The sequence below is a fragment of the Alosa pseudoharengus genome, unplaced genomic scaffold (genome assembly GCF_046254945.1).
Source record: "Alosa pseudoharengus isolate Yale_2024_CS ecotype anadromous, Long Island Sound unplaced genomic scaffold, YU_APseudo_1.1 YU_APseudo_1.1_scf_2, whole genome shotgun sequence".
In the NCBI taxonomy this organism is placed as follows: domain Eukaryota; kingdom Metazoa; phylum Chordata; class Actinopteri; order Clupeiformes; family Clupeidae; genus Alosa; species Alosa pseudoharengus.
This window is the reverse complement of record NW_027468663.1, coordinates 25,158,916-25,181,976: the sequence shown is the minus strand read 5'-3', so window position 1 is coordinate 25,181,976 and position 23,061 is coordinate 25,158,916. Positions and strand designations below refer to the sequence as shown.

At 41.1% G+C, this 23,061-nt stretch overlaps 1 protein-coding gene and 1 long non-coding RNA gene across 4 annotated transcripts; one reads left to right on the top strand and one right to left on the bottom strand.

Annotated features, from left to right (window-relative positions):
- The first annotated feature begins 8,133 nt into the window (after positions 1–8,133).
- On the top strand, positions 8,134–21,702 carry palm1b (paralemmin 1b). 3 transcript variants are annotated; one of them, XM_076294292.1, is made up of 7 exons: positions 8,134–8,459; positions 13,671–13,716; positions 14,629–14,709; positions 17,676–17,803; positions 17,990–18,050; positions 18,216–18,237; positions 19,584–21,701. In XM_076294292.1, the coding sequence occupies exons 2-7, from the start codon at positions 13,672–13,674 to the stop codon at positions 20,012–20,014; spliced, it is 768 nt and encodes a 255-aa protein (XP_076150407.1). In that variant the 5' UTR covers positions 8,134–8,459; position 13,671; the 3' UTR covers positions 20,015–21,701. The 3 variants fall into 3 exon arrangements, with proteins under 3 accessions (XP_076150407.1, XP_076150406.1, XP_076150408.1); XM_076294291.1 differs by lacking the exon at positions 8,134–8,459 and having other exon boundaries at positions 13,278–13,716; positions 19,584–21,702; XM_076294293.1 differs by lacking the exon at positions 8,134–8,459 and having other exon boundaries at positions 13,278–13,716; positions 19,605–21,701.
- LOC143134145 (uncharacterized) lies at positions 13,154–22,897 on the bottom strand. The gene is made up of 3 exons (XR_012988599.1): positions 22,791–22,897; positions 13,658–13,728; positions 13,154–13,283 (listed from the first exon to the last, which is right to left on the bottom strand). It is a non-coding gene; the product is annotated as an uncharacterized LOC143134145 (long non-coding RNA).
- Positions 22,898–23,061: the final 164 nt, after the last annotated feature.

Here is a 23,061-nt window from a genome sequence, read left to right as displayed (position 1 = left end):
ACCTTGTCTGTGGACATATTTGCAAAGCCGGTGCTGGATAAACAAATAGCGTGCATGCGACAGAGGGAAAGTTCTTTGGTGTTGCTTTAAAGGAAAAGTTAGGTCTAACAACAACCTACGGTCTATTTTTAGATGATAATGAGTGTAAACTGTCATTGAAGATGTTTACAAAGTTAATCTAAAAGGTTTTGAGTAAAACTGGAATATGCATTTGCAACAAAATAGCATATAGCTTTGGGTAAAAATTGTCTATGTCAAAGTAAATCGCCACTTTAAAGGTACACTATGCAGGTTTAGGTATTTTTGCTGACTGTAAAGCTCCCTCTAGAGTCGCTATATATTTATATTGTAACGATTGATGAGACACGGTGTCCAATCAAAAGCTTTTTTAGAGCAGAAGCGGGGAACACAGACCCAGACCTAAACACTATTACAAGGAACACACAAGGGTAGTCGCTAACCCTCACACAATACACAAACAGGGGTTATCACACACAACAACACAGGAATAACACATGAGGTACTACCAAAGACAAACTACACACACTGACAAATACACCACATGGTAAGCGCAAAACAGCTACAAAACCCTACATTACTAACATTCACACACACTGCATTCTGGGAGTCTGACAACAAAGAGTCCAACACACCATACCAATGGCACAATATTTTACTCTGCTGTTAGACGTGATGGCTCCTCCATGTTAGACCAAACTTTTCCTTTTGAATGTGTCTGCTATTGACTACACTTACTTTTATTTCCTCTGGTTGTTGTATTGGCCATTTACTTAATTGTTTTTGCAGTGTCACCAGAGCCAAACAGCTGTTGGTTATCCTAGCTGTCTCTCCCCATGGAGCATGCAGCTTTGAGGAGGACATCTCCTATCTTCTTCACTTTAACCATACTGGTTTTCATCCAACTTTTTAATGCGCATTTCAACTATTTGAATAAGAAATCCTGACAAGAAACACTTTAAATGTGCATTTAATCTTCCTATGCACATAGAATTGTGATTCACCAGAGAGGGATGGATGACCTCTTGATTCGCATAAGGTATGCAGTCAAAGTTGATGGAATGTTTTTTACCCTACTTTACACTTACAAAGCTAAAAAATACTTTGTTTAGTCTGCAGGGACCCTCTCCATATAGCTTGGAAGTGTAATGCTGTTGTGAGCTTAGTCAGTGGCTTACAGTAGCGAATTACTTGGACGTTTTAAACGTGCCCTCAAGGCTATGTTATGTTATCCTTGCAAATGCATATTCTGGTCAAAACTCCGATTTACATCATTTTGGTCCCCAAGAAAAGTTTGCACTCATTATCATCAAAAAATAGACCCTAGGTTGTTGTTAGACTGGAGTTTTCCTTTCAACAAGAACAATGACTGTGGTGCTTTCGCACATGTTTTCAGATTCTATGCAAACAGAGCTGGCTCCTTGCAGCCCTCTCGTCTCAAGGCACATTAGCAATGATTTGGCTGCTGGAGTGCATCCCATTGCCCCCTAATGCAAGCTCATGAAACCAGCTCATTCCCATTAATCCCAGTACACCAATCTACCATGCATCCCCATATTCTGTGCACTCGTGGACATTTAAAGCTGCAAGGAGTTTTGGTCTAAAACACACAAGCTAGCTACTCAGAAGGCATGAAAAAGTACTATTAATGCATTGTTCTCCGTCCATACCATAAATCAATTTGAAAATGTCAAACCAAGTTGTCAGAAACCATACCCCAAAAAGTATCAAATGGTGGCATAGTGTTGCTTTAAGAAAAAAATGTGATAGATTCTATGTCAATGGGTCCAAGCCAGGGAAACAAACAACATTTTTCATTTGGTAGAAAGCATGGTGTTGAAGCATCTTTTATACACCAATTACTACCTTATAGTAAGGAAACTCAAAGGCTCTGGGGAGCTGTCCTGCCTCACATAAATACTGCCTCAAGGCACACCATGCACTAAGAACTTCCTGAGTCCAGTTGGCTGGTGTGGAGCATGAGTGAGTGGACAAGCAGTGGTGCATATACGCCCTCTGTTGGTCAACACTGTGAATCGTGATTTGAGTTACTCCCCAGGCAGCCTCAGTACCCTAAATAGCTACCGGGTTTGACATTCTATGACATTAAAGTCATGTTCAAATTAACATGGATAAAGTCAAATTCTAACCAAAATAAGGGGGCATTTGGTTATAAAGTCTGGGGTTCTCAAACACAAAAGGTCTACATCATTGTTTTATTCCACCCTTTAGTCATCTGTGGTGAAGAAAAGACATCTGTGCCAGTGAGTGTCCTAAAAGATCACAATTGAATGTTTCATGTTTTTGAATAACAAATGTACTGTATCTGTGCTAACATTTATACAATTGGAGTGTGTCTTCAAGGGGAAAACATGACCTTTTTACAGTTTTTTCCCATTTGCTTAAGCACAATTTTGAAAAGGGCCAGTTTTTTTAAAAAAACACTACGTACACAATTAACATCCAAGTAGCAGAATCCCCCAGATATTTTGCAAAATGAAACACTTCAGTTAAAACAAATTATTTATCAAAACTCTATGTTGTTGTCATATTACAAACACGTCCATCATAAAATCGGATGTTTGAATCTGTACACACCAATGTTCTCAATGCAAAACACATTTGACAAAAAACACTTTCCTAGGATATAGTGTATGCTTGATGTTTTGTTTTCAGAAATATTGTTCAAGTATACTTATAGGATAATTTAGAGAACAAGAATATACTGACCAAGACACATTAGACCAGACCTGTATATTGAGGACTTTTTTTCTGTCCACAGTGTGAAGTACACATACATCTATCCATTTCCAAATGCATTTTGCACTGGAAATCAGAACAGAACATCATTTCTAAATAGATAATATACTGCTGTTAAAGAGCAGTGAAACATTTGTGGAGACAAGAAAAAAAGGTCAAGCAAAAAAGGAAGAAAATTTATTAAAAAAAACCCTAAGGATCCTTTCATAGACCCTTTATGCATTTGGATACATGTCACTTGACTCAACCCAATCTTTACTGCCTACATATTGTTAAAATCTCTTGGCTTGAATTTGATCCTTGTCTTTGTTCACATGCTCCTCCAGGTCTACCACTATCTCTTGCTCACCCAATTCCTCCTCCTCTACAGGTTTACTCTTCCTCATCCTCTTCCTCTCAGTGCTTACCTTTAATTTCTGCTGTTCACAAGGCTCACCTGTTTCCCAGTGTTTAGGACTGATTATTGAGTTTATGCACCTAAGCACCTGATGATCAAACACCCTATAGTTGTGTTTGATCATCATATTCATGGTGGTGGTGTTTTGGAAGGTAGTGCCTTGAAATTGCAAACAGGATACATTGGGCCCTATCATGACATTCTAAAGTGCATCGTCACTCGTCAAAAGTCTATTCAAATTTAGTAGGATGTCCAGTTCACATTGGGAGGGTTTTCGTCCTCAAAAGTGGAGCGCATGGCGTAACAAGGTGTTCCTAGGTCTTTTAATCAGTCATATGGGTGTGTTTGGGGCGTAACATCATTTTAAACCAATGAGAATGACATCTGTCATTCCCTTTAACGGCGCAACGCGCGATATGTCAGATAAATGCATCAGTATTTTGGCATTCAACGGCGCATTTGAAGGAGGCTGCTTGCGAGACCGTATGGAATAGTCATTCTTAAACCATGCTTTACTAAAACTTAGCATAGCCTTCACGCATTTGCACTCGTCTATTATTTGAACTCATTGGCAAAGTGAAACTAACTTCACCAAGGAAGTCAGTCAACGACAAGACAGTTATATGCAGTTACTTTCACTATTGACTGACAATGGGTTACCATCGAAAACATAGGCTGGAAAAAGCAACACTTACCCTAATGTTGCTCAAATGACTGAATAAAACAACATTTATCCTGCAGAGGAGTTGCTTATATCTCGTGACAGTGCGTCTTCAGCTGTGCTCCATACGTGTCTCTCGCCTCTCCCCTAATCACTTTTAACCGTCATTACCAATTTGCAAATGATGGTGAATAACTACTCATCATGAGATGTACAGTATTTCGTAATATCTTTATTCTAATTATGTTTAACATTGTAATCGTGCAATTTGTAATGCTTTGCATGGACGTGCGCTGGTGTGCGTTCATGAATGATAGAAGGATGGTGCGTGCACCTGCCAATATGACTGTTGACATGCGCTCTTAAAATAGCATATGAACAACTCGCCATTGACTTCTGACCAGGTTTAGGTGGTGTATGATAGCGATTTTTAGAGAACGCGCCAGGGCCCGCCCTAGGTTGTTAATTGCCACACCCCTGGGCGCAATGCTTAAAAAATAAAGGTGCAAAATACCGAATTCAACTTCGCGCGACTGAAAAACGAACTGTACGCCATGCGCTGGTGCCCCAAAATATAGCCCATTATCTGAGATTTATGTGTCTGAAGTAGAGAAATGTGTAACATTTGTACAAAAAGTGTGAGGCTGACAATTTTCTTATAGTTTCGCGAATCTGGGCTGATATTATGCTTCTTGACTGTAATGCTTTGCTAACTGAGGAATACTTTTGATTTTAGTGTTTAAGCAATCATTAAACTGTAAATATCAAATACATCACACAGAAGCAACTACTGTAAGTGTTATGAGATACACTGCCAACAAAGGAGAGTGCTCTGGAAAATATTACTACCTTAAGAGGGTCTTGGTATTTGGGCTAAACACTTCACAGATTTTACTGTCAGGTCTGTTTTTGGAGTTTCCTCTCATTCTTCTGCAGTGAGAAATCCAGGAGGAAAATGAATAGAGCATCACCCAACCTGAGAAATGGGATGGCAGGCAGCCCAGACAGAGATGCTATGGAAGTAGAACTACTGGACAGGTTTGTTGGAGCAGACAGAGATGCTATGGAAGTAGAACTACTGGACAGGTTTGTTGGAGCAAAACAACAAAAATGGCAAGAATGTGAAAACAAAGAGACATGCTTATTGAGTTTCAGGATGGCAGGGGATCTCAGGATTTAAAACAATTACTAGGGGATCATGTTTATGATCCCACCTTTGGGGGAAATCCGTCAATAGGCTGATATTATCAGACAGGCCTCTAGTTAGAGAGGATATTACTAGTCTATTACTAGGATATTATTAGTCAGCCAAGCTCCTAAATCTTGCCAGGGTCCAGATTTCTTTGGTTTTGTTGTGTGTTACACTTACACCAACCAAACCGAAAGATGGGTTAGTGAGAAAAGTACATAGGTTTCACATAATAATGATAATAATGATCACCACCACCACCCCCACCATTGTCATAGTCATCATCATCATTTATTTATTAGACATGTTTTCATCATGCTTTATTTATTATGACCGGAACACAGCGAAACAGCGTCATATAGGTTAGTTAGGAGTTTTTTTTCTTCCAGATGTTTTATTTTTGTTTTTTTCCCCAGTAATTTTATGTCAGCAATTCCCTGGACACTGAAAGACCAGGATGCGCGAAACTTGGTGGGCATGTAGCCCCACAAGGATGACACGGAACCATTGTTTTTTTATTTTAAAGATAAAACATAAAAAGAAGAAACATTAAAGAAAAGAATGAGGAAAGACACATATAAAAGAGGGACCCATAAGATGCATTAGCAAGGGAAGAGCAGTGGAGCTATGGAGCCAAACCCCAAGAATTGCTCAGTAAAATCTCAGCACTCACATCTGGCTCATTGTGTAGGAGGATCGAGATAGTGGCCCTCTACATATGAACATTTGAAGCAAACTAGACACTAGGCCTAGTTGTTTAAGTAATGTGAATGAACACACGTATCTATCCTTGTTTATAAGAAATGGCTATTCCAAGTGAAAATGTGAAGATCTCATACAACACATAAGAGTGTAAACTTTAATGCAAAATCATATAGGGAGAGTCTTACTTTACTGTAAACAACAGCTTAAAAACTCAGTTTGATTACAGTACGTAGAGTGATGTCTCTGACATGGCCAACGTGTGCCTGGATTGCTTGGTATTGCACAATGTTGCTGTGTTGTACAATGCAGGAATACAGGGGTGCCGCTGGGGGGGGGGGGGGGGTTATAGGATGATTCTAAGGACTGATAGGGGGCCCCCAGAGAGCCCCCCCAATAATAGTATATATTATCGGGGGGGTCGAGAATTATTGTCTGTCATAGGGCCCAAATTCAAGAAGCGCCCCTGCAGGAAGGAACATGAACCTTTTTATCAGTTTACGATGCCCTGGATACTCTGATAAAGGTCTGACTGACCGAAACATCAGTTTATCAATAAACTGGCAGCACTGTAGACCAAGCACTTGTCTCTCTTTCTGTTACTTTAAAGTTGTCCTTACGAAACAGCTGCACCTGCAAATCTAACCTATCAAGGTGTGCATGGCTCCTCTCTATCTGCCTGTGAGATGCTCTGGATACAGACTTAACACTTAGGTAGAGTATCTAGTGGGAAAATAAAAGATTAAGATGGACAAGAGAACACAGACAATGGACAGAAGACTAAAAAAAAGTGTCACGGACAGACACATCTGAGGTGTTCAGATCACAAAGAGAAACATTTGTGAGATGCAGACCAAATTCTGGAGGAGTTTGACACGGAGGAGGCAATGTGATGGTCTGGGGGTGCATTGGCGGTGACAGGTGGTGAGAAGTGTACAGGATAAAAGGCATCTTGAAGAAGGAAGGCATTCACCCCATTTTACAACACTATGCCAAACCCTGAGGATGCCACTGGATTGGAGCAAATTTCATTTTATAAGAGCACAATAACCAAAAGGACAGCTCCAAACTATGCAGGAGTAGAATGGAGCATACTTGTCTAAGGGATCCCACATTTTGAACAGCACTGTACTGTACACAACAACAATAAGCAGTTAAAATGTTGCGTGAATTTAACTTATTTTTTCTCATTAAAATGACAAAATATTATACTTGTATAAAATGTTCAACAACAACAATTACCAATTTAGTCTCTGAAATGACGCAATGAAATCATCATCTGCTGGTAAATATATTTTAGTGTTTGCACAGTCTTCTGCATAATACACAGAGGCCCAAATAATCTGGGACCATGATGATGACCAGCTCTCAATGTGACCACTACTACGACCTGTGTAGTCTACTAACCAAACAAAGAAATATCAGAGGAATTGCACTGATGATTGCTTTCCTCTGTATTATTTCCCATTATTATTATATTATTATATTATATAGTATTTCCCTCACGGGATCAAACGAGTATATATTATTTTTTTTAATTACATTATAATTATCATACAGCTGCATACATTATAACAAGTTTGTTACATCCATGCACACAAAGGGTTCTAAGATTGCTGACAACTCAGTCTGGAGATGGCTTCAGTTCATTCGGAAAACTCATTGCAGTCTAATGCATGGATTTGGATGTAGCCTAGGCCGGCTGTCATTGACTGGTAGGTAGGTATGCTATACGCCATAACCGCTAGAGGGTGCGTTGGAATGTTGTGATTTGTTATGCAGCTCGTTTCATTTAGGTTTCACGGGTTGACTTTTGCCAATATATTTGAAATTAGCGTGAAAATGTAGGTATGAAGATAGAGGAATTGATTTCAAATTGATGTGAAAAAGAAGAGGGAGAGTCCAGGTTAATTTACCTCTGACTGCGGTTAAATTACACGTGCTCATGCCATGCCCTTGATGGGCCTGCACAGGACATCCATACCAAAAGGTTACCATCTAATCAGCTATTCATCTAGCCTATGATAGTCCGACTATGCCGAAATCGACACGGGTTGCCAACATTCCGTGAAAAAGAAGGGTGAATATCCTATTATTGTCTGCACATCACTGAGTAATAGCCTAGTCATTATTTTATTAATTCATTCTGATGAACATAGTTGTGGAAAATACAACATGCCCTTATATTTAATCATGACGAGGAATGCATCTACACCATACAGGGTGACCCAATTGCTGATCTGTTTCACTGTCCTCTCCTCCACCATTATGAAAGGTTTCGCGCATATCCAGGGGGAGGCGTGCCAGGCCGTTTCTAGTGTTCCAAGAGAGTGTATGCCAGACATTGCGCTGCTGGCAATCGCGGGAGTCGAGCGGGAAACAAAGGGCAGTGTGGAGTCATCAGAATACCGAAGGGGCTCTAGGTTCGGCATCGGCTACAACTCAGATGCATTGAGCCATGTGAGGGAGGCAACGTTTCACTGGTGTAATAGCAAGGACAGTGTACAGTGTACTACATTGACGGGTTGAGCGCTGCTCCCCCCAAAACAGCCGTCTCAGTGGCCACACCAAATGGGAGGTGGCAAAGAGGTATACAGAATATAAACTGTTTTGGAAATTGATTAAAATAATTAGGGTAAATATATTAGAGAACCAGTGACATCGGCTACATCATCTCTACACGGCGATCGTTTACTACGCTGAGTGACTTTTTGACAAACATAGGCTACTGAGTAAGTATCCTTCTTAAATTGATCACTGTTATTAAACACCTTTTCTGGTCATCGACTTAACATGGGTCTGTATGTTGCCACATTGGTAAAATAATGTAGCCTACTGATGCATCCCTCAGCTTAATGGTCGAATGCAAGGTTTTAAGGCAAGTGTTGTTTTGAGTCCGTCTTCACATCTTGGCTAGGAGGGATGCTGCGTGCGCTTCTGAATGTTTTCATCATTACGTCTGTCCGAATGGGAGAATTTACCTCATGTGTTTTGCAATTACGCAGAATCTCACTGCCTTTCAGTGCTAATTGAATCCAAGAACATGACGCGTTTGAGAATATATGTTTGTAAACTGACAGGCAACCTAGAGAGCCTATATGATTCACAGATGGGTTGATGGAATAGTGTTTGCAAGGAGATATTTATTGCGCCTTGCGTAATGTCTGTGTATGCGTATACTATTTTAAATAGGCTATATTTTGTCACGCTTGGACAACCCACACTATTTATTTCAGCTCCTCGTCAATTCGACATTCGTGTTGCATATGGTTGGGGCATGGCTGTCGGGCGATGGGTGTGTGTCGGTGAGAACATGTCTATGTCGATGATGTGCCAACGATGCTCCAACATGGCCGAGACTCACGGGGGTGGCTCCGTTGAGATATACATTGTTTTGTTGTCATTTTTAGGGGTTCGTGTAGTTGATGCTTGATTGCACCAATAATCCTGGAACGCAACCACCGAAATAGCGTGGGTCCCATTCCAGACTACCTCCGGTCCGATATCGTAGGCTATTCGTTGGCCACTGAAGTGCATTAGCACGGAGGGAACGCGTCGCGAGGCATGGACCACAGTATAGTGCAGTGTCAGGGTCACTGTCTATAGGAAATACAAGTGAAGCAACGCATCAGTGGACATTGAACGACTAGGTCAGTGGGGCTCACAAAATCCAGGCCAAAGCAATATTGACAAGCATATAGTGCATATTGTGGTGTTTTGTGCTATTTCTTTGTCCTTTCATGGGGCTGGGGGTTTTGGGTCACATTTATATTTCATGCCCTGGCATAGACTTCATATTGAATAGCTTTTCATTTCCATGTCTAATTGATACTGTTCTTTTGTATAATGTATTTTCTTATTGACACAACCTCATCCAATACCCCCTTTGCTCTTCTTAATGACATTCCCAATGATGTATAGAAGTTAAGTCACACCAACAAGCTTCAGTGTGGCACATAGTGGGCCCCCTGATTAACAGTCTGTCAGTTGTCCAGCACCGGTCATCACTTAAGATGAAGACTAAGTTCTTTCAGTGGGACTTTTTTGGTATGCGTCTTTGTTTTAGGTTTCATTTACAAACTTTTGTAAACCAGGACCTGGTAAATAAGACTAGAAGAAACTGTCAAACCTGACAGAAAACAGGATGCGTGTGTCAACTGACCAGTGATAATTGAATACCAGGTTGGTTAGTAATGGCAGTAATGTCTTTATACGTGAAACTTGCATAGATCATTCGGGTGTTCAGGAGTCCTCTGTCTTCATGGTGCTGCTCTTCTCCCATTGTATCTGACACCATGGACATCCAGTGGCTCTGGCCTCTGGCGGGGGTGGCCGTTAATCTCTACCGAGTGTTAAAGCTGGAAACCATTTGACTCCCTCCATTGATGTCCTAAGCCCCTCCACCCATATCTCATCCAGCCTCTATCTGTTCTGTGCAGCTGACTGAAGCTTGGACAACTGACAGACAAGGAGTATTTTCCAGAAGCCCAACTCTTACACTGCTCCTGCACAATGTGTTTTGTTTTTTCCATGGAGCGTTCCAAACGAATGATATGATGTGCATATCTTTGATTGTGATTGTGTGTGTGTATGTGTGTGTGTGTGTGTGTGTTGTGAGTGAGGATGGTGGGGGTGTATCCAAACAGATACAGCTTTTGCTATTGTACCAGTTACATAACTTGTGAATCTCAACAGTGTGTAAAAACAAGGCTAAAACCAACTGGTTGAAAGACAGGGCTAAGACTTATCTTTCGAGTGATTGCAGCTGTTTGCATACTGGGGTCTGCATCTCCTTCAACCCCCACCCCAGATACAGCACAGTCCCCCTCAGTACCATACAACACCCAACACCACAGAGCCGCCCAAAACATCCATCATATGCACTCTCCTCTCGAGCCTTTCTGCCATATTTTTCACTAGAGCAGTTCCCTTGAGCACTTCTCTATAGCTCTTATTGCAGTGTGATTTATTGAATGCTATAAGGCATCCTCCATTCATGGCATGGAGAATATGAGGATTACAGAGGTGCCCACATGCTATTCCTGTCAGAAGAGAGCTGATGTCATCTGGATGCTCTTAGAGAGTTGTTTTTGTTTGCCCAACCAGTGATAGTGTTACTAATGAGTCATACATCAAGATCAGGGAGGGCGGGTCTGAAGCAGAGGAGTGTAACTATACTCATGAATTGAGGGAATGGATATAAGGTTTGTTCTATGCACACAAAGGCTTATTTCTCTCAAATGTTATACACACATTCATTCCAATCCATTGTAGTGGGCACTTGGCACTCCATGGCCAAGGTAATTATCCACCTGATGGGCGTGGCAGATCAAAACATGCTGATTAAAAAGCATGATTATTGAACAGATGTGCCTTGGACTGGCCACAATGAAAGGTCAATAAGGCTATGATGTGCAGTTTTGTCACACAACGCAAAGCCACTGATGTCATAACTTTTGGGAGTGTGCAACTGGCGATCTGACAGCAAGAATATCCACCAGAGCTGTTGCCTGTGAAATTAATGTAAAGGTGAAGTGCTCAGACTAATGTGGATTTTACTAAATTGGGGGGGGGGGGGGGGGGGGGGGACTAACATGTTGCATTTGTTTTGTTCCGTGTAAAATATTTTATTATATCCACAAAATCTATATTTGCCACATTGTAGGGGTGGTTGTTTAATCACTCCACTTTCAACATCACAATCAGAAAAGATGTTCATTTCCTTTTCTGTGTTTGTTTTCATTTTGACCGCTGCCTGTGGGCAACTGTTATATCATAAGATAGAAAAGCATGTTGGGAAATTCACATGATCCATTTTAATTCCCTGAGGTTAATTTGTATAAAATGGTTATTTGTGAGTGTTTGGAGTGTTTTGTGCTTCTTCCGTAAGTAAAAAGCCTTGAGGTTAAGTAAATACTCCTTTCCTTCCACAAGGAAGCTGCTCTTTGTCTTTTCTGGCATTTGCAGCATCTTGAAGGGGTTGTCATTGTCCTTAACAAGTTGAGCCCTGACTTGGAGAGACTGTTAGGGTTAGTTTGGTCGAAAAAGGATAAATGCAAGACTATTAGATTATGTTGGTTATGTTTTTTTTCTTTTTCTTGAGCTCTGTTGTGTCTCTACACAGAGAACATTATTGATTTGATTCTGTAAGGGGCACACAAGGAAATGTTGGGTGAATACCTTTCTTTTCAGGTCTGAATCTTACATATTTAGTCATCTATTTAATTTTGGGAACATTAACTTGGAATCAGTTTAAAAACAGTGTTTTTAAAAACTCTGTATGTTCTAATCCAGTGTTTTTCTTATGTTTGTTTAGGATAATCCCAGATTAGTCTGATTAGACTTCTCAATTTAGGGGTCAGATTAAGTAGTTCCGTGAAAATGAGGATGACAGTATAATCTCTTTGGATGAGGGCCAATTCAATGAGAAAAATTAACAACATGTCAATTACAATCAGATGTTCAATCCATTTAACCTTGTAGCTTGTTGGCCTTCACTAATGTGCCACAGATCACTTTACTGAAGGTCAGTGGGTGGTCTAGCCAGTGCCTCAGTCACTGTCATGTTGACAATACTCCATTAGCGTACATATATAACCAGTTTCTTCAGTTGCATGTCTGGCAACTAAACCACACTGTCTTTACCTAAGAAGATTGTCCTCACTGCACCCACTCTTACAGACCTTGTAGATATGAGTGTGCATGATAGTTCCGGTATTCCTGGCATGTAACCCAGGGAGATTGCTCTGATTTTGGCCTAGCACGATCAGTTCTTTTGTGAGTGGTTCCCTGGGTGTAAAATGTGTTAACAAAGAGTGGAGATGGGAGGGAGAGGCGCTCCATAAACATTTGGCACTTTGTTCTTTGGACATGAACTTGCGACTCCTCCACCTTGGGTGGGCTGATGAAGCTGCTGATCAGCTGGCTAACTTTTCCTCTGAGCCATTTCTCAAGGAAAAGAGGCCTTCTCTGTCGAACGAGCCAAACCCACAGCTATAAAACCAAAGGCTACAAAAGACATCATTGTGCCATCCTTGACTTGGCCCTTGCTGTGTACATCTACCCATTTTCTGGTTGACCTTGTTTTCGTCTCCACACTGGTATCCTGGGCCAAGGCTTTTTTCAGTATCTTATCAGTACATCTAGTAGGATCTGGTATCACTGTACATTAGCTCAACTGAATTCATGTGTGACTATGCTGAACTACTATCTACATTGTCTTTCCCTTCTCTATTGCAGGACTTTCTGTGGGGAATTTAAATCACCTTAATAATCAGTATTTTCCCGGGACGAGCTTTTACTGGCTGCTGTTGACTTTAGTAGCCTATCTTTTCACATCTTTACTGTGCTGTAGCCTACTGCAATTAAAATGTACTTCCAAGTTATAAATGCACATTCCAAATCCTTACAGAAAAACGTTTAACCCATGTAATATCTCTGCACATGATTGGAGGTTATTTTCATCTATTTGTTATTCTATGTCAGATTTTTCCTGTTTGAGTTTCCTGGGATTCTCCTGTGATGTGGGCCTTGCCCATGGGTCAGCGTCAGGATTTCTGGAATCAATTTGGGAAGGAATGCAAAAGACTGTTAACAGTCATGAAATTTACATGCCTCTCATAGCTCTTTTGTTGGCTCACACACTGATGTAGGCTGAACAACTTTGTTAAAGAGAAAGAATATCTGTTTGAGGCATTTCAGTTAAGTGCATTATTTTAGTTTCTCTGACACAAAGTGTGTTTTTATTTGTTTGAAATACATTTGCATTGGATACAAAGATGTGTTGATGTTTTGACGCAGTACACAATGTAAAAGATTTGAAGGTGTACGAAGGATCTGCAAGGATAGTTTAGAGCCAATCAAATGTGAAAGGAAGTTGCATGCTGCTGTTTTATTGTATTTGAACATAGTGATGAAAGTCATTCCCTACCCTTTATGTCCAGGATGTCGGAGGATTTAACACAGCAGGAGAGACTCCAGGCCATAGCTGTGAGTTCCAATCTGCACGTAAACAACCATGTTTTGAGTTATGTTTATGAATAAGTTATAACAATGTAATATGTTATCATGCAGGTAAATAATCAGCGTTTGTGTTTAAAAGAGCAACACATTCCATACAGAACATAACTGATACTGGAAACTAGGAGTAGGTCTCCACAACAGCACTTGCATTCCCTAGTGCTCTAGTCCACTAAGTGACAACAGGGATGGAGAATGAACATTAATAAGAAGAGACTGTTCCAAGAACACTCTCTCTGTTTCCCATCTCTGATACTATAGACGGATACCTTACCTCTGAATCCTACTATTTGCTCCTATGCATAATATATGGAGGAGAGCAATGTATCAGACAAGTCTTATGAGCAACTGTTTGTCATTGGTTCGTAAAAGTGAGGGTGAGCACATTCATATTCTATTTCTCTTATTAACTCCTACAATATGAATTAATATGATACCATTTTATTTGCATATATTTCAATAAAAAAAACTGTATATGAACCAGTAGCATGCTTAACCTATTTTCTTAGCAATAATCATAATACATCATCTTTGGCAACATGTTTAAATATCTCAAAGGACAGAGATTATAAACAAGTCCTCTCTTGAAGTATAATCTTCTGAAGCAGATGCAAAGGCAGACATTGGGTTTAAAAAAAAGACAGACATGCAAACCAATAATACGATATTCACAGCCGATGACAGAACTGGACATCTGTATAGCGGAGATGTTTTATATAAATAGAAGTTGCTGATACTCCATAACAACACTAGTCAAAATGCTCAAATATAACAATGTCAAACACTTCAGCCCTGGAAACAGAAGAGGTGTAAGAGCTCATGCAGAGCTCATCATCAGTGGTACATGTCGTACAAAACCTTGTTACATTCTATCCCTCTCAGGAGAAGAGGAAGAGGCAGACGGAGATTGAGAACAAGAGGAGGCAGCTGGAGGATGACCGCAGACAGCTCCAGCACCTCAAGGTATACATCACAGCACAGCACAACACAGCAGGCAAGCCAGCATGCAGTCCCTTTGCAGCACACATAAATGACTCCGAGAGCCAACTCTCCTCCAAGGGCTCTTGGGGCACCATCTCCGTAATGGCCTTGTAGTTTATAGCGCGGCCTATATCTGAGGTGGTGTTCGGCGGTAATTGGGATTTGGACAGGAGGGCATTAGTGGAGGGTACGCTGATGTGAACTCTGCTGGGGAGATGAATGTGCAGGCCAGGGCTGGCATGCGCACACACACAGCACACCCACGATTTTGGAGCCTGGAGAAGCTCTTTTGGGCGCGCCCGCGTAATAATGATCTCGCTTCAGCCCTCTGAGGACTGATTGATCTATTTTCAGCTCCAGCGTCGAGGTCTGTTACACACGTAACGTGATTTTGTGTGTTGTGTTTCGGTCGGCTGGGGCCCCACTGGACGTGGGTGGGGGCAGGCTGTCGTGCAGGCAGCAGCAGCAGTTTCCTGTTTTCCGGGGAGGAGTCGCTCATGTCCCCAAGCCAAGGCTGCACTGCATTGTTGTGCTGGACGCCACTCGCTCGGTCCGCTCGCTCTCAGCTTTGGAAGCACATCTGGAGAGATGGCAGAGAGAGACTCGTGTGTATGCGCTCACGTTTTCCGTAGTTAAAAACCATCACTGAGCAACAGTCATCGTCAGCATGCCCCAGATCCCTTTAAGAGCGTCTAAACAGAGTTGTTTTTATTCAGTACGTTTTTCTGACTGCACCTGAGTGCAACAGTGTTTCCTAAATCTATTCACACTCTCCATTATCTATTCAAGTTATAGTCATATCTGCATCTCATCATTCTCGACAAATGATAGGATGCAGCAAACTATAGGGTGAAGTAAAATCAATGCAAATTCAATGAAGGGTTTATAAGGAGGCAACTAAGCAGGTGGGAGTATACAAACTAGCTTCCTTTGCAGTGAGAGCTACTATTTAGCATTCAGAAAAGTGTGTGTTGTTCATGGTGCTTCAGAGGTCATATCCTTGCGTGGTAATGAGCTTGTATTTTGTCATTTATTGCTTTAAGGCAGACGAATACAACATTGTTCATGAGGTAATGACAGCAGCTTGGAAACTCCTTCTTTTAAAATGTCCTGTAAGAGTTACAGTATATTCCTAGTAACCAGCTCCAGATGAATATGGCTTTTTTGTCTTTTTTACATTCAAATATACTGATGTGTAGAGCTTGCATGATTTTGCTTTCAAAGCACCAACTGATCGGCTCTGCAACTAGCCTACTTCAGGTTCCTTTGTCTGCTATTTTCTGCTACAATTGTGTGCGGGGATGTTGGATGATGTCAGCATGTCTGTCGCTTTGCCAGTGTTCCTCATGTCCTGGTTGGGGTGGGGAGCCTGGCTGCTCTTTGGCTAATGTCAAAGACACCACGGCACTCTGGGTAATGTAGTACTGAGAGACAGCTGTCTGGAATATTAGAATATATACCCTATATAGCACTTTCCCTAAGTGCTGATCACAGTATATGTACCATTAACATTACATTAGACAGATCCATATATACAATTATAGAGGGGAAGAGGGTGTTTTTCGCTGTGTATGTAGACAACATCATCAATCATTAATGTCTCTCTAATGCACATAATGGGGACAGAGGGCGAGAGAGGCAGAACACAAAAGCAATCGACCTGTTAAAATACTCCAGCAGCCCCTGTGCCTCCTCAGTGTGTTCATTTCCCTTGACTTCCAGCGATTACAATCTCATTGTGTCCTGGTGGAGGGCTCTTACGCCAGCGGCCCAGCCACTCCAGCAGCCATTTAGCCTCTGCCAGTAATGTTACATGGGGCAGCCCAGGGGCCTTCTCTCCCTACAGGCTTTTGTCAAGCTCTGTGTTTTGTTCTAATAAGGTAAACTAGATGCAGTTGTAATTCGGTGATTCTAGGGATTCTCTCAACACTGGAAAAAAAACGAAAGCACACACTCTAACTTTCCCCTCTCTAAACATAGTGTTGTCTTCACACATCCAGGGATTTGATACAGCAATAGCATATCTTTTTGGCTTCTGATTAGGGAGCGTGGGGGGGGGGGGGTAGTACGTATGTGTGTGTGTGTGCGTGCGTGTGTGTGTGCGTGTGTTCATGACTGTGTGAGTGCACGCATGTGAAGAGGAAGGGGAACTCTGGCTGACTGCCTGGGTTAAGCTTGTGTCTATCATTATGTCGCACTCACTTGCACTAAGTTTGGCATGCATTAGCAGATCTGTTGAGGGCAGGGGAGAGATAGAGAGAGGGGAGAGGAAGGGAGGAAGGGAGAGAGAGAGAGAGACAGAGAGAGAGAGACCAGAGTGAAAAGTTAATAGACAGTTAATGTTTTGTCAGGGGGGATAGTCAGAGCTTAAAGGCTGCACAGTGGCACTAAGAGCAAATACATCAAATGGACTACAGCTCATCTTAGTCCAAAGCCCCCGGAAAGCTTATTATCAGTCTTAAATATGCCCATTTTAAAATCAGTATTCGTGATAACAAATGGGCCACAGTCAAATAATTCAGCCAACTTTCCAAGAATTTAAGTCTCATGCTCACTGTTTCAACAGATGACCTGAGGATATATCGGAGTTGCACTTTAACTAAGGTCTTACAAATCTAAATAGAAATCACAGAGAACATTTATTCATTTTTTACTCAATTCCATTTATGTGAATGCTGAATTCTAAAAGGAGTTTCACCCCAGACATAGCTATCACACTAGAATTGTATTGCTGTTGTTCATTTCTAAATGAAGTGTGTCATATGTAAGGGTGGGCCAAGTGCTAAATGGCTTAATATGCAAACCCCCTCCCAAAAAACGGTCACTGATCGGTCTCTTTTTTATTGTACTTTTATTTTACTGTTCTGTATGGTTTTGTTAAATACATCAAAGAAGGGCTCACTACCCTTTCCAAATTGCAAACCTAGGCTCTGCCTTCCTTTTCACAGTCCAAAGGGCTGAGGGAGAGGTGGCTGCTGGACGGAGCGCCATCTGGTGGCGCAGAGGAAGATGAGACCCAGCAGCGCCTACGGGCCGATGAGATCAAGACCAAACTTTTGGAGCAGTCAGTTCTAAGGCAAGTGGAACCTTCACATGAACAACTCTGTGTTCTCTGATAGTAATACAATAAAAAATGATTCAGTTTGAACCCATTACAGCCCTACTGCTTCTGCGATGCATTGCATATTTGGTTATCCTCTCTCTAGTGTAATGATGTTAAATGCACAGTCAGCATCCCATTTAAATCTAATTTTGGTCACAGACTGGAACAGGAACTGGAGGAGCTGGAAACGGGCGTGCCCATTAAGAAAACAGCTGGAGATGTGAGTAACGGAACCACAGCCACACAAACATGACAGATAGCTTGTACATTTCTTTGCATCCCGATCGTTCAGAACGTGTGACACCTCATGATCAGTGATGTTTAATTGAGGTATTTAGCAGTGGGTATTTACAGACTCTATGTTTGTGTTTCTTTTCTTGTTTAGGCCACTGCAGGCTCTATGAAAGGTGAGATTAAACATAATCTTTCCCTTTTTCACCCCACCAATCAAACCCAATTGTTTACTTTTCAACTTGAGAAGACATTGAAAGATAAAAAATTCCCTAGAATGCTTGTATGTGTATGCTTACTGTATCTTATGTTAACTTAATCAAAAGCAACAGAATTGCAATACACAAGGGACCATTTATGTCATTGAAACCATCAGGTCACGATTACTATGAAAAAGCTTTTAATACATCATTCTACATGGGCCCTGAGTTCGGCGGCGATATAGGTAGTGGGAAGCTATATCAAAGCGGACTCTGAAATGGGCAACCTCTCCAGTGAAGTGAAATTGAATAAACCAATCACATGCAACCAGTGTTAAATTCTGATCTATCTATTTTTTATTAATTACCTACGGCCTGACTCTGCCTTCTTTGTGCGTCTGACTTGCCTCTGGCCTCTGCACTTGCACTGTCAGCAAAATACGCTATCAAACTCGCACCCTATATTTTATCAGATCCTACCTACCTACCTTTAGGGCAGCCATGGCCCACTGGTTAGCACTCTGGACTTGTAACCGGAGGGTTGCCGGTTTGAGCACCGACCAGTGGGCTGCGGCTGAAGTGCCCTTGAGCAAGGCACCTAACCCCTCACTGCTCCCCGAGCGCCGCCGTTGAAGCAGGCAGCTCACTGCGCCGGGATTAGTGTGTGCTTCACCTCACTGTGTGCTGTTTGTGTTTCACTAATTCACCGATTGGGTTAAATGCAGAGACCAAATTTCCCTCACGGGATCAAAAAAGTATATATACTTATACTTATACCTGTTCTTTCTAATGGCTGAATCTTTTGCTGTTCTGTGACTCTATACGGTGAAGGGGCTAGGGATATTTGAGATTCTAGATGCAGAGGAGCAGGTGACTCCTTGTTGGCCCAGGTAAAAATAGACATTAGATAGTTGGGCTCCCACACTGAAAGCCTCTCATCTATTTTTGTGGAGTGGTAACAGTGGGGGTGCAAGACGAAGCTTGTGCATTTAGATACAGATACTGCAGCATATGCTTTGCCAACTAAAAAAAAGTGTTACTGTGCACTGCTCCACAGATACAACGTAAGCATGTTGGGTACACTGATGATGGAGAATTTCTGTAGTTTTCATTTCAACCTTGCCATGTCACTGGTAATGTCTTTTGGACTGTTAAACATTGGCACAATTGAACCAGTGTGTATCAGTGTCAGTGATTTTGCGTAAACAAGTGTCGGTGCTGATTGACTGATGATTGACCAGTGACTGCTTCAGTGATCAATGCTTGTTCTTGATTGATTTTGATAGTTTTATTTTCTCCATCTTGCCTGATATCACATTAAGCAGCACCTTTGTGCCTCCTAGAAAATGGTGTTCAGCAGCCTAGTCCCAATGCCACAGGAGATCCAACTGCCAAAAAGCACATCATGGGCGTTGAGGCGAAGCTGCAGTGCACCAACCCTGACTCGGCCATTGAGAACGCCTCTGCCGATCATCCCGTCACCATGGTGTTCATGGGCTACAAGAATGTGGAGGACGAGTCCGAGACGGAGAAGGCCCTGGGGCTGGACGGGGGCACGGTGAAAGCCGAGTTTGTGGTCATCGAGGACGGCGAGAGCAAAGCGGCCAACGAGGGAGCCAAGGAGCAGGCGCCGCCCAACGGCAGCAGCGCCGAGAAGGAGAAGGGCCAAGAGGAGACCGCCGAGAAGGGAGACAAGACAGATGAGGCAAACGAGAAAGAAAAGAAGTCTTGCAAGTGCTGTACCATCATGTGAGCAGTCTCCCTCACCCATGAGGACGAGCAGACTCTTATGGAAACAAAGCAGAACAAACCACAATGCCACACACACAAAAAAAAAACTGAAGTATACGCTGTATACTTGTTATTGGTTTGGTGTCAATATGTATTTTCTTTTTTATTTTAAGTAATATTTTTCTATTTTTCTGTCGTGACATTTATATACATATATTTTAATTATATAATCTAATGAAAGTCAGTATTATTGCTTGAAGTCTGGAACAGCAGAATGTAGGAAAGAACTTCTACCTGACGTTGATCTTTCAAAAAAAAAGACAACTGCCTTTTTTACATTCATTGTAATGAGACAATATAAACTCTCTTTGGTTATTTTTGGTTATTTAAACAAAGGAAGGACAAGATCATCTCTCTCTGAATGATTATTTATCTCTCTGTCTTGCATTCTTTATCACTACAATGAAATTATTGTTATTGTAATAATGTATCACACAATGTTGTTTGTTAATTTGTGTTTGTACTTGTTTTCTTATCCATCCCCAGCCACTGTGAGCTTTGGTGCAGTCTCTGTCCTATTACATATTAATTTGCAGTCACCATAGTGCAAAGTTGTGTGGAATAATGTATGACTGTTCATTTGGAGAAGGATCATGAGTATCAATATTCTGCATCTTTTACAGCCTATTTTTTTTACAGCATAAACTTTGTCTTTACAGCAGTAATGTCAAGGGAGTGTCAGATGAGCGGCAAACAGATTATGTAGCCTACCATTCAATCTCCCAAATTGCTGAAAGCCACACAAGGACAGCTATTCATCCATTGAACTGTTAATTTTGTGTGCAGTGGGTAGACACATGTTGTTGTTTGACGGTGGTATTGTTATTGACCTGACTGCCTTTAATTAATACTATTTGTGTCTCTTCTTTCTTGAAAAAAAATCTATATGGGAGACTGTAAAATTTTTGTTAAGAATTATTACACAAAGCTGTAAAAAAAGAAAGTGCAGCAGGCTAAATTACAGGGATGTTTATTGGCATCAATGTTCCAATAACTTTTATCGTATTCTCTGTCCACACAAGATAATATCAGGGCTATAAAAATGTCTTTCACATTCCAGAACACACACAGCCAGGATGTTCCAAATGTACAGTTGTGCAGTCACAGTGATGCTACTGCTCTGATTTATGTTACTTTGTACTTGCGTGAAACACAATGTCTGTGGATTTCAAATATGTATGTCATAAGTAATATAGGTGCTTTATTGGTCTGACCAATGCCTGTTTTGGTCCATGTGTTAAATCAGGATAAATAATAAATATAATGTTTGTTTACAACAATGTTGTGAATGGGACATTAATGTATAATGATTCACACTAGTTTTCATTTGGCAGTCGCACTTGTGTCGTTCCTTGGTAGTTCCTGTTGGTGTCCGGAGCTAACCAAAAATCACAACCGCCTAACCAAAATTTGCGAAGTGGATGTTTATCTCGTGACTCAATGATTGATCTATCCTGTAGCTTAATTTTGATTAAGACACTGCTCCCCTACTTGGCTCATTCTTGCTATTTATATTAATTAAAGTATTGCCCTGCTTTTAGTATTATAATCTTCACAGTCCCTAACAACAAATGGTGTAGTGGCTAAAGCAGATGACTTATCCCAACGTTGTAGGTTCGATTTTCTTATGATGTGAGATTGTCCTCTTGCTTCTCGCTACCTGCAGGTGAACTAGTGTGACACGTAGATTCAAATAGTTTTTGACTGATGTATTGTAGGCCTACCTATGGTCTCTCGATGTAGAGTAACTATATACATAAATATGTATGGTCAAAACCTATTACTTATATTAACAAGTTGTGTCTCGTAGGCTAGCTGGCGAGAGTCAGGTCTTCATAGCCTTCAAGTTCAAATATCTGTTGAAGAATTAGGCTACTGAACATCACCAAACCTACGTCCTAACCTATTGTTAAGGCGTCAACACATAGCCTAATAATTTAAGCATAATCTATAGGAGAGACCATCTGAGTAAAGCGTGATCCAAGAAATATTTGCACATTTTAACATTAAAATAGAAAAAAACATGCAATGCATTCACCTTAACATAAGTAATCACATGAGAAAGTTTCATTGTGATGGCTATTTATATATATATATATATATATATTTCACATATTATTCACACTTTAATTATTATTATGCTAACTATGCAAATTGCCCAAGGTGCAACTTTTAGCAACCAAGTTGAAATCCATCCACTAGGCCTATAGATGACATTTCTGCAATAAAACTTTAGGGTAGGCCTACTCAACATTTCTGGGTTCACTATTGGGCCTATGAGAGATGCAACTAGACTACTTTGGCCCAGACGAGGACTTGCAACGGGATGACGGGAAGCGATTGCCCTCTGCAGGTTGTCGTTAAATACAAAACTAACCACAACTCATGCAGGTGAAATAAGACTGCTGCTTGATACAATGTCAATAATTCTTAAACAGTAACTTTAGTTAACCTGATACACTAAGATAACGTTCCATGGTCAAAATGCTAAAAATGCTATAGCCTATGCAACATTACATATTAAGCAGAATGTGCCAATCTTAAAAATAATCATTGCGCTGTTTAAGGTCTCACGTCTCTGGTTTGTTAGTATTTTACTGTGTTTTACATTGTGCATACGATGCCTCTTACCAAACGTCATTAAATTCCATCCTTTCTCACATGCTATTTGTTTGACATGTTTGATTATAGTGAACGTTAGACATTTCAGGACACATCTACAATTAAAATTATATTACCTCATTCTTGACAGCGTAGCTTTGCATACGAATTATTTGCCTTTTACGGCCTGAGGTGTCATATTTCCCAGACTCTCTAGACACGGAGACTCACTCAACTACACGAAACGTATCAAAAACTTTTCAATAACTTTTTGGCCGCCTTTTAAGATCGATTCGTTCATTGTCCAATCATGTTTCCCTCTTTTATTTACATTTCCGCCCATTCCGCGTTCTTCCAAGTCGACCAACAAATCAGAAATCGCCTTTACATTCTCCGCCATTTTGTAAG